This window comes from Oikopleura dioica, chromosome XSR (assembly GCF_907165135.1).
Source record: "Oikopleura dioica chromosome XSR, OKI2018_I68_1.0, whole genome shotgun sequence".
Classification (NCBI taxonomy): Eukaryota; Metazoa; Chordata; class Appendicularia; order Copelata; family Oikopleuridae; genus Oikopleura; species Oikopleura dioica.
Window position 1 is genome coordinate 12,433,230 of NC_137294.1, and position 16,052 is coordinate 12,449,281.

General features: G+C 44.2%; 5 protein-coding genes across 6 annotated transcripts; all 5 read right to left on the bottom strand.

The window, feature by feature from the left end:
• Positions 1–934: 934 nt before the first annotated feature.
• Positions 935–1,865, bottom strand: LOC145709409 (uncharacterized). Its single transcript, XM_081787091.1, has 5 exons — positions 1,683–1,865; positions 1,475–1,621; positions 1,245–1,424; positions 1,084–1,200; positions 935–1,042 (listed from the first exon to the last, which is right to left on the bottom strand). The coding sequence occupies exons 1-5, from the start codon at positions 1,863–1,865 to the stop codon at positions 935–937; spliced, it is 735 nt and encodes a 244-aa protein (XP_081643217.1).
• On the bottom strand, positions 1,684–4,480 carry LOC145709410 (uncharacterized). The gene is made up of 4 exons (XM_081787092.1): positions 4,476–4,480; positions 3,637–4,046; positions 2,675–3,267; positions 1,684–2,258 (listed from the first exon to the last, which is right to left on the bottom strand). The coding sequence occupies exons 1-4, from the start codon at positions 4,478–4,480 to the stop codon at positions 2,001–2,003; spliced, it is 1,266 nt and encodes a 421-aa protein (XP_081643218.1). The 3' UTR covers positions 1,684–2,000.
• Positions 4,481–4,629: 149 nt separating this feature from the next.
• LOC145709500 (uncharacterized) lies at positions 4,630–5,918 on the bottom strand. Its single transcript, XM_081787185.1, has 5 exons — positions 5,780–5,918; positions 5,592–5,704; positions 5,488–5,545; positions 4,911–5,003; positions 4,630–4,865 (listed from the first exon to the last, which is right to left on the bottom strand). The coding sequence occupies exons 1-5, from the start codon at positions 5,786–5,788 to the stop codon at positions 4,647–4,649; spliced, it is 492 nt and encodes a 163-aa protein (XP_081643311.1). The 5' UTR covers positions 5,789–5,918; the 3' UTR covers positions 4,630–4,646.
• A 2,527-nt stretch (positions 5,919–8,445) lies between these two features.
• LOC145710243 (transcriptional regulator ATRX-like) lies at positions 8,446–14,798 on the bottom strand. Its single transcript, XM_081787962.1, is given in 17 exon segments — positions 8,446–9,342; positions 9,384–9,473; positions 9,516–9,601; positions 9,646–9,875; positions 10,088–10,232; positions 10,276–10,399; positions 10,449–10,713; positions 10,834–11,033; positions 11,079–11,308; positions 11,350–11,647; positions 11,883–12,113; positions 12,164–12,325; positions 12,885–13,923; positions 14,018–14,139; positions 14,141–14,295; positions 14,502–14,631; positions 14,679–14,798. Coding segments are annotated over 17 exon segments (3,624 nt in total). The 5' UTR covers positions 14,703–14,798; the 3' UTR covers positions 8,446–9,249.
• Positions 14,798–15,939, bottom strand: LOC145710238 (ethylmalonyl-CoA/methylmalonyl-CoA epimerase-like). 2 transcript variants are annotated; one of them, XM_081787957.1, is made up of 4 exons: positions 15,787–15,939; positions 15,430–15,734; positions 15,031–15,099; positions 14,798–14,898 (listed from the first exon to the last, which is right to left on the bottom strand). In XM_081787957.1, the coding sequence occupies exons 1-4, from the start codon at positions 15,902–15,904 to the stop codon at positions 14,878–14,880; spliced, it is 513 nt and encodes a 170-aa protein (XP_081644083.1). In that variant the 5' UTR covers positions 15,905–15,939; the 3' UTR covers positions 14,798–14,877. The 2 variants fall into 2 exon arrangements, with proteins under 2 accessions (XP_081644083.1, XP_081644082.1); XM_081787956.1 differs by lacking the exon at positions 14,798–14,898 and having other exon boundaries at positions 15,001–15,099.
• Positions 15,940–16,052: the final 113 nt, after the last annotated feature.

A 16,052-nucleotide genomic window follows, 5' to 3' on the forward strand; every position in this document is an offset into this window, starting at 1 on the left:
ACTGGCCGATGTTGGGCTTGGGCATGGAGTCTTTTTCTGTCTCCGGGAAGTTTAGCTCTGACGCTCTCTAACCCTTTGAACAGAATGGGCGCGTTGGGTCCATTCGTCCTGCTTCGAGTAACGGCCCCTCTCGCCATGCTTCGAGTAACGGGCCCCTCGTCGCTATACATCCCTAAACAATCAGATATTACGAATTTTACTTTAAAATAAAATTTTTTCATTTCAAGTCAGGTCCTACCTAAAATTATGTCTAGAATTCGATTCTGACGTTTTTTTAATTTTTTCAAAGAAAATTTCTCTCTGGAGCGAGTTTAAGGTACGGTTCCTTTTGAAATGAAAAAAATTAAAATTAAATATCAAGAAGCTGTTTACCTCGGAATGCAATATCTCGCAACTGAAGTGCTTTTGTCACTTTCGGTTTGTCGTGTTTTGCAAAACGCGCCCCTTGCGAGAAATCGTCTGATAGAATCTGCGTATTTCGCGGAAAAGAAATTCATTTTTCAGTTGGAGAAAAAAGCCATCGTTTCACATTCAGCGCGGTCTCTTCCTTGATTTCAGAGGTTACTGTGATTTCAGTAGACTCTTCGACATTCAAGGGCTTTTTTGTTTTTATTAGTTTCAGGCTGATATTGTTTCCAAACATGCAAAGTGGTAGAAAAAGAGAGAAGGGTCAACAAAAAGAAAAACAGAAAAAATAGAAAATAATTTTGAGGTTTTTTCAAACGCGAGACTGGGATTTTCGCGGAGGGACAATTTGGTTCAGTTGTTGTTTACTATTCCGAGCTGGAAAGAAATTATTTGAAATGAGCTCTTAGGCTGTTTAACCCGTTGCCGAGCGGTAGGCGTAAAAATTCGTTCTACGCCAATAAGAATGCCGTATTTCGAGCCCCAGGGCGTGTCAAAGCAACGAAACTGCAACGCGCTCAACAACGGGTTAAATTAGTTTGAGCTCGATCCTTGAGTTGATAGAGGAGTCGTCCCAGTCCGTCACATCCTGGTTTGGAATCGGAACGAAGGAGTTGTCGTTTGCGTTTTCATTCAGCTAGAATTCCGTCTAGAAGAGTCGAAGAAGGTGCTCTTTACCTGGTAGAGAATGTATGCCGAGTAAGTGGCGACTCCTTCGGAAGGCGAATGGACCAGCCGTTTCAGATCGCTCTGAAGCTCTTCTTTTGATCGAACAACGGAGAGGACGTCCGGGATCTTGAACAAGAGCATTTTTTCTGAATGAGAACGAATGGAACTACCTTGATGAACTCTGCTATGATTCCAAGAGCTTCTCGCTGGCACATGGGCGAGTCTTTTGGAAACCTGCGCCTCTCTCCCTCCCCAGAGAGCGAGACAAACTCTTGTAGGTCTTGGACGAGATCGTCGAAGCGGTCCGGGCTCGTGTACGCTGCCACCAGTTGCTCTCGAATATTTTCATCCTAGAACAAATTTTTCGTAATTTTTTCCTACCCGTCTATTTTTTTTGTACCTTGACGAAAGTGTGCAAACAGGCGAGAGCGCGTTTTTTCAAAGTGTGAAGATCCAAATGAGCGTAAATCGGTGCGTACTCGGCGGATAAATTCATTGTCTTGAATTTGGCTCTTTTTTTAGAAATTTCGATCGTCCAATCAGAAGCCTGATGGCTTGATGGAAAAATTTGTTATTGAAAGACACAAGGATAGAAAATGAAGAAAAACCATTTCCTGAGCAAGTAAGTCGCGAATAAGCGTAACTGCTTTGTTTTGGTAAATGATTGCGCGATTCTTCTTGTTGAGTGAGAGCGACGTCAAAAGCCCCAGCGCGGAAATAAGGAAATCGCAGGCGAGACCTGGGTTCGAAGAAGCTTCGCTTTCCTTCATGTCGATCTCGAGAATCGCCATTTGGACTCGGGTGAGTTTGATGAGGAGCTCGAGGAGGCCGGACTCGCCGATCTCGTCGCGAATCGAACGAGCATCGGAGGGCAGGTTTGAAGAGCAGTTTTTGATCAAGCCTGTTTAGGACTTCTTCTGAAACTCTTAAACAACACTTTCAAACAGAAAAAGTCCCTTTCCTAAAAGCGGAATCGCCAGTCGAACATGCTCGTCTGAATGATCCGAGCTCATCGTCGCCAAAACTCTCTTCGCTAGCGCACTGGCGTACTTGATCCCGTCCTTTTCCAGGAAACATAGTTTGTTGTGCTTGAAGTTCGCGGTCAGATTGCACAGCATTCCCGCGGCAAGGATTTGCGAGTTCTTCATTTCTTCGTCGTTGTTTGCCAAAATTGCTCGGCCGATCTTAAGTAAAACAGTCATTATCGGGGATGTTGGGCGCGTAGAGTTGCAAATTTTGTGAACTAGCTGAGCTGAGCTATCTGAGGTGTCTGAGGTGTCTGAGCTGTCTGAGCTAGCTGAGCTACAGCTCAGCTGAACGATTTTGAGGTGAGGGTCAGCTCAGCTCAGCTCAATGGTTCTTCGAAATGTGCCAGCTCAGCTCAGCTAGCTTAGTTTCAGAAATCGTCAGCTCAGCTCAGCTCGATTTTGAAAAAAAAACAGCTCAGCTCAGCTCAGTGGTTTCTAAAAGAAGCCAGCTCAGCTCAGCTCAGACGAATTTCGACCTCAGCTCAGAAAAAATTTTCAAAAATTTGCAAATCTGATAATCTGAACTTGTCTTGTTCCCTAAATGATTTCTGCCTCTAAAAGTGAATTTTCACCTGAATAAGAGCATCACAGTTGTCCTCTTGTTGCCGATCGGACAAGTTGCGAAGCGTAATCAAAATGCGCTCGCGAATTTTAACGCTCGAGAATTCTGCATAAACGGCCATGCACGACTCCTGCGCCCCCTTTTCCAACAACATTCGCTTGAGATCGTCTTCCGTCGACAAAATCGCCAGGAGATCGGCAAGTCCCGTCGCCAGCGAAGGCGTGTTGCCCAGACCAGGGTTGCGCATTAGCACTAGAACTCGTTCGACGCCGGTCCTTGTTCGCGCCATTCTGATTCTCGACTTGGAGTCTTGGCTGCAAACCAAGATCAAGCTGCTCAAAGCCAGAAGAAGGATTTTGGGGTCGAGGCTGTCCAAAAAGCCGGTTAGGATTTCGATCAACTCGTGGGCTCTCAACGGAGCTGCTATTTCGCCGCCAAGTGATTTCATCAATTTGTTGAGAATCGAGAGACAGTTCTTGATCGTGTCGACGTCTTGGCTTTGGCTCTTGTATTCTTGCTTGAGAATGTAGGTGATTGAGTAGAAGAACTGGCTGCGGAAGATGATAGATCGGCCGAGAGGATAGGAGGCGAAAATGTTCAGAACTTTGAAAAGAATAACGATTTTTTATTCAAAAAAAAGAATAGAGAGAAAACGAGCTTGGTTATTTTTGTTAAAAACAACTGAGTCAGGGTCTTTCTGGATCCTGACTCAGGATTTCTGAACAGATTGCCGCTGAGCTTAGCAGCCTGAGTCGGGGTATGAAAGAGCTGAAATGAAAAGCCGCACAGCGGCTTTTTTAAAAATGAAGCCGCAAAGCGGCTTCGCCGGAATAAATTTCTAGATTTTTATCGTAATATTTACGAAGCCGCTTTGCGACTTCATTTTTGAAAAAGCCGCTGCGCGGCTTTTCATTTCAGCTCTCTCAGACCCTGACTTAGGTTTTCTACACAGTCTGCTGAGCCCAGAACTACCGAGTCTAGTCTTTAGTTTATATCTAAAAATGATGTTATCCTTAACTTTGAGCGCCAGAATAGAATTGCTGGATCTCGTCCAGGCGACATGCAGCAATGCCGGGCAGAGATCGAGGCTGCTGATCAAGACGGTAGCGAAGCTCTCCGTCTTGGCCAAGTGCATAATCTTCCTCATGCTGGCCGAGCACTGCTCCGCGTCTTCCGAGTAAAGCATCTTGACGAAGCTGGGCAAAAGCGCCTCCACTTGAACCGAGTCTTCTTGAGCGGTAAAGGACTTGCGGACGATGGTGATTTGGTTTTGGATCGACGCTTCGAACTTCTTGATGTCTTCGTCGTCGATCAGGTCGTTTGACTGTTGGTAGATGTTGTTCCAGCCGGGAATCAGGTCTTCTTCTTTCAAATCGCCGAGGCTGGAAATCGGACTTGAATCTACCAGACGGTTTCCTGATTCAAGAAGACTGCAGACAGATTTTTAAGGCGGCTCAAAGTTGCGCTTTTCTGAGCTGAGCCAACTGAGCCAGCTCAATACTCAGCTCAGCTCAAATTTATAGATTTTGAGCTTAGTAAGAAATTAGTTTTTGGACTAAAATTATTATTTTTATTTTCGCGGAAATTATTAATTATTAAAAATAGATTGAATTGTTTTGTTTTTTTTTTAAATCTGTTCCTCGAAGAAAAGTCATTAGCTTCCCTGTTGATTTGTCTCTCTCCAGTGGAAAACATGTTCTTTAAAAAGGAGAACTCGGACTCTAGTAATTTTTATATTTTCATAAGATGCGGATCATTTACTACCAAGTCCTCGGCTCGTTAAATCAGCCCTGAGTAATCAAAGCAGCCACTTCATTATTTTCAAAAGGTAAAATTCTACCATTCTACTTTTTATTTATTTCCACTTTTACAGCGACTTTGGCGCGAAGTTGGAATCAAGGAAGACTATTTTTCGGCAATTTTTTATTTCATTAATTGAGAATTTATTTTTGACAATTTTGGAAGGATAATAAAAAAGAGGGTCAGAGCAATTCGGATTGGGAGTGTATAATTTCGTTGTCGCTGCTGTGAGTGTGGCGGGTGGAGTTGCTTTTGTCGTGGTTTTCGCTGAGATTGGGCGGCGTGAAACGCTGCGGCGGCCCCTTTCCTTCCGAAAATTGGCTCAGCCGATCAATGATCTCGTCCAGCTGGTCTCGGTGCCGGATCAAGTCGCCCACTACGTTTGGAATCGGCAGAACAGTCTTGAAATTTGTATTTAATAAGTCGCTTTTCAAGCTCATTTTTACCGGCAAGTCATGTTCCGACGCTTCTTGGAGTTTTTCTAGCTTCTTTTCTAGCAACGCCGCTTTTGCTTCAAAACTGATACTCGACTTCTTCAGCTATTTTTTGGAAGATGTTATTATTGAACTGAGAAAGAGTGATTTCTAAGCTCGGGAACCTGTCTAGAAAGCCTGAGTCAGGTCTTGCTTCTGACCTGACTAAGCTCTACTAGACCTGACTCAGGCTTTCTAGACCTGACTCAGGTTTTCTAGACCTGACTCAGGCTTTCCAGACCTGACTCAGGCTCTCTAGACCTGACTCAGGCTTTCTAGACCTGACTCAGGCTTTCCAGACCTGACTCAGGCTTTCTAGACCTGACTCAGGCTTTCTAGACCTGACTCAGGCTTTCTAGACCTGACTCAGGCTTTCTAGACCTGACTCAGGCTTTCTAGACCTGACTCAGGCTTTCTAGACCTGACTCAGGCTTTCTAGACCTGACTCAGGCTTTCTAGACCTGACTCAGGTTTTCTAGACCTGACACAAGCTTTCTAGACCTGACTCAGGTCCTCTACACAGGTTCCCAAGCCCAGAGTGATTTCATACCTCTGAGACTTTCAAATGCGTTTCTTTCAGTTCCAGCTCCAGTTTTCTATTTTTCACTCTATTATTAAATTTTTACTCAACTTTTAATTTCAGAAAAAAAAAACCTCAGGTCATTAATCTCTTCGTCTTTGAGCGAGATTTTCTGGCGGAGGCGGTCGTTTTCCTTGGCGTGATCTTGAAATCCTCGCCGATCCTTTTTCTTTTCGTCGATAATTCCCTAAAGAGCTCCTTCAATTCTTCAAATCCGACGATTTTCGTTTCCCATTCGAAACACTGTTCTTTTGAAAATTACCTGGATCATCGCTTGGAACTGTTTTCGATCCTCTTCTTTTCGGAAGCCAAAGCCGTAGACGTTGCATGGCTCCGGCGTGTTCAGTTGGACGAATTTGGAGGAGGTGCAGGCGACGATGGTTGCTGCTTGGAGCGTGATTTCCTCTGTTCGTGGATTCAAACGATTTTGATATCAGAGCGACTCAATTACCAATCTGAGTAAAAAAACCTGAGTCAGATTCTGAAGTAGCTTAAAATCTGAGTCAAGCTCTTAAAAAGGTAAAATGAAAAGCCGCATAGCGGCTTTTTTAAAAACGAAGCCGCAAAGCGGCTTCTCAAGTATACGGTATACTGTATACCTATTTTAATCGTTATTGAACTCCTCAACTTCTTTGCGGCTTCGTTTTTAAAAAAGCCGCTACGCGGCTTTTCTTTTTAGCATTTTTAGAGCCTGACTCAGGTTTTAAGCTACTTCAGAACCTCACTCAGGTTTTTTACTCAGGCTGCCGAGCCCAGAGTTGTTTGCTGTTGTTATGAAGACTGCTTATAATCTGACTGGGAATCGGGGATTTTAGTTTGAATCCGTTTCCTATCAATTTCGAAGCATCAGAAACTCGTACATTTTGGCCTTCAACGACCACGTCAAGACCCGTTTTCTTGTCTGCAAGAGGTTGCCACGACTAGAAAGAAAGATGAACTGTCATCTTCTTTATTTCTCTCTTACTTTAGCGTTGTCGACGTCGACTCGGAAGACGTGGCAAGTGCTGGCCCATTTTCTGCTCATTTTCGGGAGTTCTGAAAAAACAAGTTCTCGTTTCTTTGCAACTTCTTGTGGGAAACTGGCGAAGTAGCTGGGAAAGAAGAAAAAGAAGAAGGCAGAGCGCGCACGTGACTGTGATCGCGCGCTGAGCCCAGTTCAGCTCCTCGGATCAGATGCGCTCAATTAACCTTGCTTGCCTCTTCCGAACTCTCTTTCTTTCCCAGCTACTTCTCCGCTAGGTACTCATTCTTAGCCGCTGCTTTGAGTTTTGAACTAGCACTGCTTGTTCCTTTCTTTTTTTATTTTGACTTATTCTGAATTCATCAATTTTCAATTTCCAATTTCAAATTGCAAATTTAAAGTTCGCGAAATAAAATTCAAAATAAATCCAAAATTGCTCTCTTTTTTTTTCTCCTCGAAATCACTCATTTTCTACCTTTGAAAAAAAAAATGGAAAAGACGGTTTAGCCGAGAGTACAGGCACTTTAGATTGTAGAGAAGCAAGTAGTGTGTTCTGTCAAGTACGAGTGACTGTAAAATCGATAGCGCTCTTTATCATTTCTGCAAATTCGAAAGCAAGAAAGCAGCCAATATAGTCCTTTACCGACTTCATTAGTAAGTTCAGCTTCGAAGACGAGAAAAAGCGAGTTTGAATTAAAGTTTGACGCTTTTTCGATTCTCGCTTGACACTTCAATTTGCGCGTATTGCATTCTGTCGCCAGTGATTAAAATTACAGTTGCTCCTGAATTTCGCGAAATTGATCGGAACAGTCGCAAATTACTTCAGCCAGATATCTCGCTTTCAAACGTTCAACAACCTATGTAGAAAACCTGAGTCAGGTTCTGAAAAGCTAAAATGAAAAGCCGCGTAGCGGCTTTTTCAAAAACGAAGCCGCAAAGCGGCTTCGCCAATGTTTCAAAATATATAGGAGTGATCGTTCAGCGGCGTTTCATTTTTGCTCTTCAAAGCCTGACTCAGGTTTTCTACGCAGGTTTCCGAGCCCGACCTTTAGAAAATCAACAACTTTCTTCGTTAAAAATGTCAGATATGATTCTGCTGAAAATACACTGCTGCAATAATTCAATCACTTAGTATCAGTTTTCAATTTCATATCAAATAGAATCTGCTCTAAAAACCGCTTTCTCTTTGAATATTCATCGAAAAATATAAGCCGATATTTGTACTTGCCATAAAGCCTCATACTCATCCGTATGAGAAGAATGAATGCATCTTCTCGCCCGTTTCTTTGCTCGTTCTTGTTTCTGCTCTTGAAGGTTAAACGCTAAAAAGCTGTTCGCTTAATTCCGTGTTTCGAGTAATTTCGTTTCTACTATTTTCGATAGACATATATCAAAGACAAGGCGGCGTTCTCCTGGGAGCTGCCACTTTTTCTGTATTGATTTGGAGAAAAGAAGAGCACTCTTTCAATCAATCAGCCGAGCACAACCGAGCCCGGCGTCCTCGCGGTCGTCCTTGCGGTTTTTTTCAAATTTGAAAACATAATTTTCTTCTTTTGAAAAATATCAATAAAAAACATTCAGTTCTTCTCGCTTAAAACAGTCAGAATGAAATCATGGAAGAGAACCAATCTTAAAGTCATTCCAAATCTTAACTAATCAATGATTCATTGGTAACGGTGGGATATCATTTAAAATTGAAATTCAAGCCTTCGATAGACTCTTGAGTGGACGACATTGACAACAACGCGGAAATCAAAACCTCGGCGAAGAAGTTGCGAACGGATCAAGACGGAATAGTGCGATTCAAAGGATACGGAGCTTGGGTCCGCTGGAAAATAACGTTGAAAAATTAATTCAGCGCACTAAAATCAAGGAAGAAAATGCGCAAAATCTGCATAAATCGTAACAAATAATCCAGCAGCGAATTTCAGAATATTGAAGACTGAAAATTTGCCGATCAAAAGAAGTCCAGGCAAATGTCGTTTATTTTCAAGTGTAGTAGAGAAACGAAAAATACGAAATGGTCATAATTAATAATGTGTACATGTAGAATATACTCAAGCATCGAAAGAATCACCTCTGGTAAAGAATAGACGCTGAAATGGCAGTAAAGAGCTCTAGTAGTAGCGAGAAGCTCAAAAACAAAAAAGTAAGTTGAACAAAAATGTCTCAATCGAAGGAGAAAACTTAAATTAATAAACTCAAAAGTAACTGAAAAGCAAAGAAGGGAAAATAGTGGAGGCACCTTTTTGCCTGGGGTCGGCAACCTGTACAGAAAACCTGAGTCAGGGTAATTTAATGAAAAACAAAGCGCCTTCGCCAAATAATCAGTCCACTCGTTCAGACCCTGACTCAGGTTTGATACACAGATTGCCGAGCCCAGTCCAAAAGACTGTTTTCGGTGGCCACGAAAATTGAAAAATCGAAAGAAAAAAATGAAAATTGAAGAAAGACGAATTCAAAACAGAAAAAAGGGAACGGGACGGAGGAAATAATTTTAATTTCAGAACACTGAAAGTTGAGAATCCAGCATTTCATTTTTTTGCATCAGAAAAGAGTGAAGTTCGAAAAAGAGTTCTGGACGATTTGTGGGATCGATTTCTTTGAAATTTTTAAAAAGCTAAATTTTGAGGATTTCTCAATTTCTGTCCAGCTGGGGAATTTCGGCAGTAGAGTAATTTGAATATACAACCAAGGAAAAGCTGGGTAACTGGCGATTTTAAAGAGAAAAGAGTAGCACCAAAACTAGAAAGAAAAAGAACGGAGCGGCTCTACTTCCGCTGCTGCGCCTTCATCAACTGCTCGATCACCTTGGCAGGGACGTTCTTGCCTTCGTCCGCCATCGCCTGCGTCTGCCCCGTCAACTAAATCCAGTTACAGTCAGAATTAGAAGAGAATGGCGCACCTGGGACAAGTAAATCGGCGCTAGTTGGGGATTCGCGTTGATCAGCACCATCACCTGCAGCTGGAAGGTTTGTTGCACCATCGTGTAGTTCTGAAGATGCCTTTTCAAATCGTCAGTTCCTTTGCCACTTACCGAGTAAGCGTCTTGTAGTTTCTTTTGCGCCCTATCTCTTTGTTTTTGCGTTTCAGCGAGAGCCGCAGCGGCGATTTTCCGCAGCTCTGAAATCAAAACTAACCGACAACGAAGCCAGTCTCTTCCTTACCGTCTCGGCTAAGCGCGGCGTAGATCGAAGTCGAAGCCATCTTCTCGACCAAGTCTTCTGTGCTCATCGAGTCTAGCGAAGTATCTCCAGCGCCCGCCTGTTCTGCTTCTTCTTTCGCCTGCTCGAGCTCTGTGTGCCGCTGGATCACCACTTGTTGCAGCGCGTTGAGTTGATTCATCGAGTTCTGGAACTCCTGCGTAGCACCAATGATTTGCGTCAGCGCGTTCAAACTGAAATATAACAATTTATACTCTTCTAGTTTTATCCCTGTTTTTCGGCTCGGCAACCTGTGTAGAAGCCTGATTCAGTGACCTGTAAGAGCCTGATAGAAAGCGGCTTTCGGCAAATTATCTTAGAGCTATCAGAATCCTGTCTCAGGTTTTCTATGCGGGTTGTCGAGCTCCGACCCCGTAAAAGTCCCTCGCTCAAAAGGTTAGATTACCTGGTCAAGTTGTTGCCTGACTGTGTGGTAGTCGGCTGGCTCTTCTTCTGCTGCTCCTTGCGCTTCTGCTCCTGAGCCTGTTTCAAAAGAACCTGTCGCTGTCGCTCTGCCTCGCGAGCTTGTTTCAAAAGCAGCTGCTGCTGGGCTACAATCAAAGATGAGGATACCACTTCGAAAGAAACAACTACCTTGCTGGTTCTGGACATGGTAATTGTAGCCGTTTGTTCTTTCGGCTTCGTATTCGGCCCAGGCGGCGGCGCGTTCTTCCGGGCTCAGCTCTTCGCTTTCGATGTGATCCAGTAACGAGTCGTGCTAGTTTTTAAATGTTACTGTATTGGACTTAGATTCTCGTTGAAATTACCTCGTGGTACTTAGAAATTCGCCTAGCCCAGTTGCCCTGAAAGAGCAAATCGGCGAAGACGCCATCTTTCGGCTTTTTGAAGCGTTTTCCACCGTCGTCTTCCGTTTCAGGCGTGTTTTCGCACTCGAACATGTAGAGTTCTTTCAAGTCCCCTTGGCTGAAGAAGCGGCCGACTTGCTGCTCGTCGAGCACGCGCTGTGCCAGCCCTTGCTTCTGCACTTGACGCCGGTAGACTTTTTCTTCCATCGTTCCTTGCGCCACCAATCTGCGATTTTAAGTTTAGATGGTGGGTATTTAGCAGAGATGCTCTAGATTCTAGAGGCTAGAATGCAACCAACGAGCTTTCTTTTTGAGGCTTTATAGAGTCCGAAGCGATTAACTATACCTGTAAATGAAGACAGGTTTGGTCTGCCCGATTCTGTAGACTCGGAAGATGGATTGAATGTCATGCGTCGGATTCCAGGAAGCGTCAAAGATTACAACGCGCGTCGCCGCCACCAAATTCACGCCCAAGCAGCCAGCCTTCGTCGAAATAAGAAACAGACGAGATCGAAGGTTCAGAGGATCGTTGAATTGCCCGATGAACTAAATAATGCTCAAGAAACTTATTGACAGTATGAAGCAATTCACCTCGTGGCGTTTTCCTCCAGAAGTAGCACCATCCATTCTGAAGTAGTCCTCGTTCTTGACCCATTTCCCGGAACCAGCCGGCGAAGGGAGGCCACCTTCGACGAGAGTAGTGCACTGCTGAAGGAACTCTTCGATCAAGTCCAGCGACATAAGCGACTGAGAAAAGACGAGCAGCTTCTCGCCACGCATCTCGCAAACGCGCATTAGTTCGAGAAGCACTTGGATTTTGCCTGAATAATTGATAGAATTAATAGCAATTGGAGTGACTAACTAGAGTGGTGGAGTCCGTTGAGGTCGACTTCTTTGCTGAGTTTGCCCCACCATTCGAGTTTGCTTCGCTGCGCGCTCTCGAGCGTTTGAAACTCGCCGATGTCTTCCTCTTCTTCGAGACCGCGCAGTTTATCATCGTTGCGTTTTTGGCGTCTTTCGGCGCGACTCAACTTCTTTTTCGGCTCCTCGGGCTCATCCAGCTCGTACTGCAGCGGCGCGTCTTCCCCGAAGTTGAACTTGTCGCTGCCTTCTTCGTCTGTCGAGTCCAATCCTGGATCGCCGTCTTCAAGAATCGCGATCTGAATCGACAAAATCAAAACTTTTATTCCATCAAGGCATCAGCAAATATTTATGATCCAAAGTTTTGAGTGCAATTTCACGTAAATACCTGTAACAGGTCTTTTAACATTATGAAACATAAAGAGATATCTTCATGAATTAAGAGCCTTTAAAAATTAGCTAGAAACACCTACAGATGCATCCAAATGCATTTAGATAGAAAATATACATTGATATAAATCTAAAAAGACCGACCTGTTCATCCTCGGAGTTGATGTTCTTTGCCAATTCCTCGAGATCGGACTCGGCTTCTTCGTGCTCGACGAAAAGATCCGCGAATTCTCGTTTGAGCGAATGCGTCTCCAGCAGCTTAGGATGCGTCCAAACACGCATCAGGTTTTGATAATCGGCAAAGAGGCCAGAAACGCCTCGACCTTGCTGGTTCTCCACTTTTTCGCCCTTGTTCGATACGTTTTCCAGATAAAACTAAAACGAAGGGAGTTAATAACTTTTGCTCTCGATTTTGCTTTAGTTACTTTGTAGAGCTCTTGCTGGAAGGAAGTGAGTCGTACGGAAATGATATATTCGTACTTTTCCGGCAAATGCTTCGACAGGACGTGGTAGTCTTTTCGCTGGACGCAGCCGGACAGGAGGTTATGCAGGACGTGTGCGCGACGCTTCATTATCGTCACATCGTACTAAATAACTCGAAAATTAAGGGCGTATCCATCGTTTTTTTACTTTTACGAGGTAGATATCTAAGATATGGGTTGGATATGGTTTTCTACTGAGGCAATAAAAAAGGGTGTAGGCGCGAGGGATGTTTTTGGCTTATTTGCACATGATTCCCGCAAAGCGCGCGCTAATAGCTCCGGATTACTGATTCTTACCACTCATTCAATGATTCTCATTAAACCCCATGAGCGAAGTTTTGTAGAGAATTGTCTGGGCTTTTCAGTGAATGTAATTATAATTTAATATCTTGAAAAATGAAAGTGCTGAATCCCTTTGAAGTTGAACTTCTCTTTTCGGCCATAGCGACTGAATTACAAATGATAAAGAAAAGCTGAAAACTGGAAAAGAAAGAGGAGTGTCCGTAGATTATGTCACCAAAAAGATTTTTCAAAATATCTCAAGTCGAAAACGAATGAAGCGCTCGTGAAGTTGCGCAAAAGTATGCTCGACAAGGTCCCTTAATTAAAAGCCAGAGAAAAATACGATGGAAGATCAAGTAATATCGTGTTGAAATAAACTTACGCTGGTAGAATCAGCATGTTGCCCGTTTAAGATTGGATTGACGAATCTGTTTCTGAACTCCTTCAGCGTTCCGAGCAAATTGGGTTTCACAAAACTGGCCATGCAGTGGTACTCGATCAAGTTGTTTTGCAGCGGCGTTCCGGTCAAAACGCAGCGGCGACGAGTCCGGATCTTTGAGAGTACTTTCGCGATCGCCGCTTCCGAGTTTTTGAGTAAGTGTCCTTCGTCGCAGATGATGATGTCTGGCCCTGGATCGAGGAGGGCCGCTTTCTGTGCCTTTTTGTATTTCGGCACGCGGGTCCGATTGCCCGTGGCTAACATTCTGTACATGTCGTAGCCCATCACCATTATTCCGCCCTGATTCTGCCAGCGCTGCAGTTCCTGGACACGTTCTTTCGGCGTCGGCGAGTCGTTGAGCGAGTAGCAGGCCAGCTCCGGCCGCTGCAGTTCGTCCAGCCACTCGTGCAGCTCGCGAAGCCAGTTGTGCAGCGTGTTCATCGGGCAGAGGACGAGCACGTTTTTGCACCAGTCCAGATGCTCAGAGCAGAGAACAGCCTGGAGAAAGGAAAGGGTTTGGATGGTCTTGCCGAGGCCCATGCAGTGGGCAAGGATGCAGCCTTGGCCGTCGCTGCTCTTGCTCCTGTCGACGCGCTCGACCATGTTGGCGAACATGAACTTGACGCCGCCATTCTGGTGCTCTTTTAACCGCCGCGCTATCCGATAGTCGACTGCTACGCGCGGCTCGTGCTGCAAAACAAGCCCTGTTTTCTCGACGCCCTTCTTTTCGCCATCTTTTTCGTCCTCGTTGAGTTTCTTTGCTTCTTCCTCTTCTTCCTTTTCGATTTCGAGCAGTCGCTGGCGCCGGTCTTTTTCTTCTTGCTCCGCTTTCACCGTTTCTTCGGCCAGCGAGTTGACTTCGATGATTTTGCGCAGTTTGTGACGCGTGTCTGGAACTTCTTCTTTGGGCTTTTCGACTTTTGGCTTCGGCTTGCGGCCGCGTTTTTTCTTGATCGGCTCGCCATTCTCGTCTGTAACCGGGCTCGACAAAAATTCAAGAGGAAACCTTTAAATTTTTTCATCTTAAAAATAAATCAAGCTCAAAAGAGTATTGCGAGCCCGTGTTCTAGTTCCACAGGCTTCTTCGCTTTTTTCTTCCTTCCCCTTTTCTTCCTCGGCGAGGCGTCTCTTTCCGAGTCCGAGTCCGATTTCGCCGCTTCTTGATTTTCGTCCACCGCTTTTCGCTTTCTGCCGCGCTTCTTCTTCACCGGTTTCTCGTCTTTTTCTTCTTTCGACTTTTCGGCTTCGACTTTTTTGGCTTCTTCGAATTCAGACTCGTCGTTTTCTCCGCTTGACGAGGTTCCTCCTGAGTTTCCATCGCTTTCGCTTGATGTTATTGCAGAGTCGTCAGATCCTGAAATTTTTTCTGTATTTTTGGACATTTTTAAGAGGATTTTTGGCCAATTAAGAGAAGCTTTGAACATTTTTAGATAATATCTAGACTTTTTTAGACATTGCTGATATCATTTGACATCTGCGACCAAAGTTTTGACCATTTTTGGACGTTTTAGGACATTTAAGACCACTTTTGAACGGTTTATAGAGGGTTATCAAACCAACCGATTTGCTTGTGCTGATTTTGATCGAGCTGCTCCTCTTCCTCCAACTTCGCGATCTCCCCATTGCTCGTCACTGCATCTTCGGCTGGATTCGTTCCTCCCAGCGCCACGGGAGTTTCCACTACTGGGCCCTTGTTTCATCAGTAAGAACAACAATAATATAGCACGAAGAACTTACGATTGTGTCGGTGTCCATTCCCATTTTTTAAAAAAGCGCCTCAGCTCTTTTTCATTTTTTCATTTTTGAAAAACGGAACGGGCAAATTTTGTCTCTAAAAAGGAGAAAAGGGGTTGAGTCTTGTCTGTAGAATGCGATTTTAGGTACAGAAGGGAGTTGGTTTCGTTCGAATATAAATAGAAATTGGAAGAGAGCTGCTTTAGGCTTCCTCGAGTTCTGTCTTTTTTGGGCTCGCTATTTCGTATTTGAAATTTTTACGCTCCGCCGATTTCTTTCTACTTTATAATTATCGAAATATATATTCAGTTGACGCGTCGGATTTTCAGGCTTTCTTTATTTCAGCGACCCTTTCCAGAACTCCGTTGCAGTCAGCTGGATGCAAAAACACAATTGGTTTTCCGTGCGCTCCGATTTTCGGTTCCTGAAAAGAGTAGTTGAATTTTAAGGGGGTAGAAGGCGATTGACCTCATTTTCGACCAACAAAGGAGTTAGACAAGGGTTTCAGCGAGTTACTAACTATGCAATGTATTATAGAACGGAAATCAAGAGTCTTGATTCAAGACTCTTGAAACGATTTTATACTAGCCTTAAATTAAGACTCTTAATGAAGTGACACCCTTATTTGAAGGTAGGACATTTACCAAGAGAATGAAGCTTATTTTAAGAAGAAAAATAAGGACCCTTAACACACTGTCACTAATTGACACCTGTCAATAAGTTAATTCTAAGAAGAGCAGTTCCCTTGAATTACCTTGTTGAGAAGTCTAATTCCAGCGTCGGCGCAAGACTTCATCGCTGCTCGAATGTCGTCGACTTCGATGCAGATGTGATGAATGCCGCCTTTTTTGTTCTTCTCCAAAAAGCCGGCGATCGGGCTTTTTTCGCCGAGAGGATGGAGCAATTCGAGCTTCGTGTTCGGCAAGTTGACGAATACGGTGGTGACTCCGTGCTCTGGAAGGTCGTCTTTGCCGGAAACTTCGGCTCCGAGCGTGTCGCGGTAAAAAGCAGTAGACTCGTCTAAATCTGGAACGGCGATTGCGACGTGGTTCAGTCTTCCTAAAAAACGAGGTTGGAAAGAAGTGTCTCTCTTTTTGGAATTTTGACTGACCAAGAGTCCAGAGCTTCGCGTTGCTCCTTCTCGCAGCGGAGAGACAAGTTGACTGGAGCACGCGGCGAGACAGCATCGCCCAGACTGAAATAAAGCCCAAATTCAGACAAAATAACATAACAACCCAAAAATAATCGACCAGCGTTTCACAAAGCAATCAAATTCCGTTAAATAACTTAACTTCTGGGGGTTTCTCGAGGTCTTGGCTCGGCAAGCTGTGAAGAAAACCTGAGTCAGGGTTTGAAATTACCTCTACAATCTTTAGA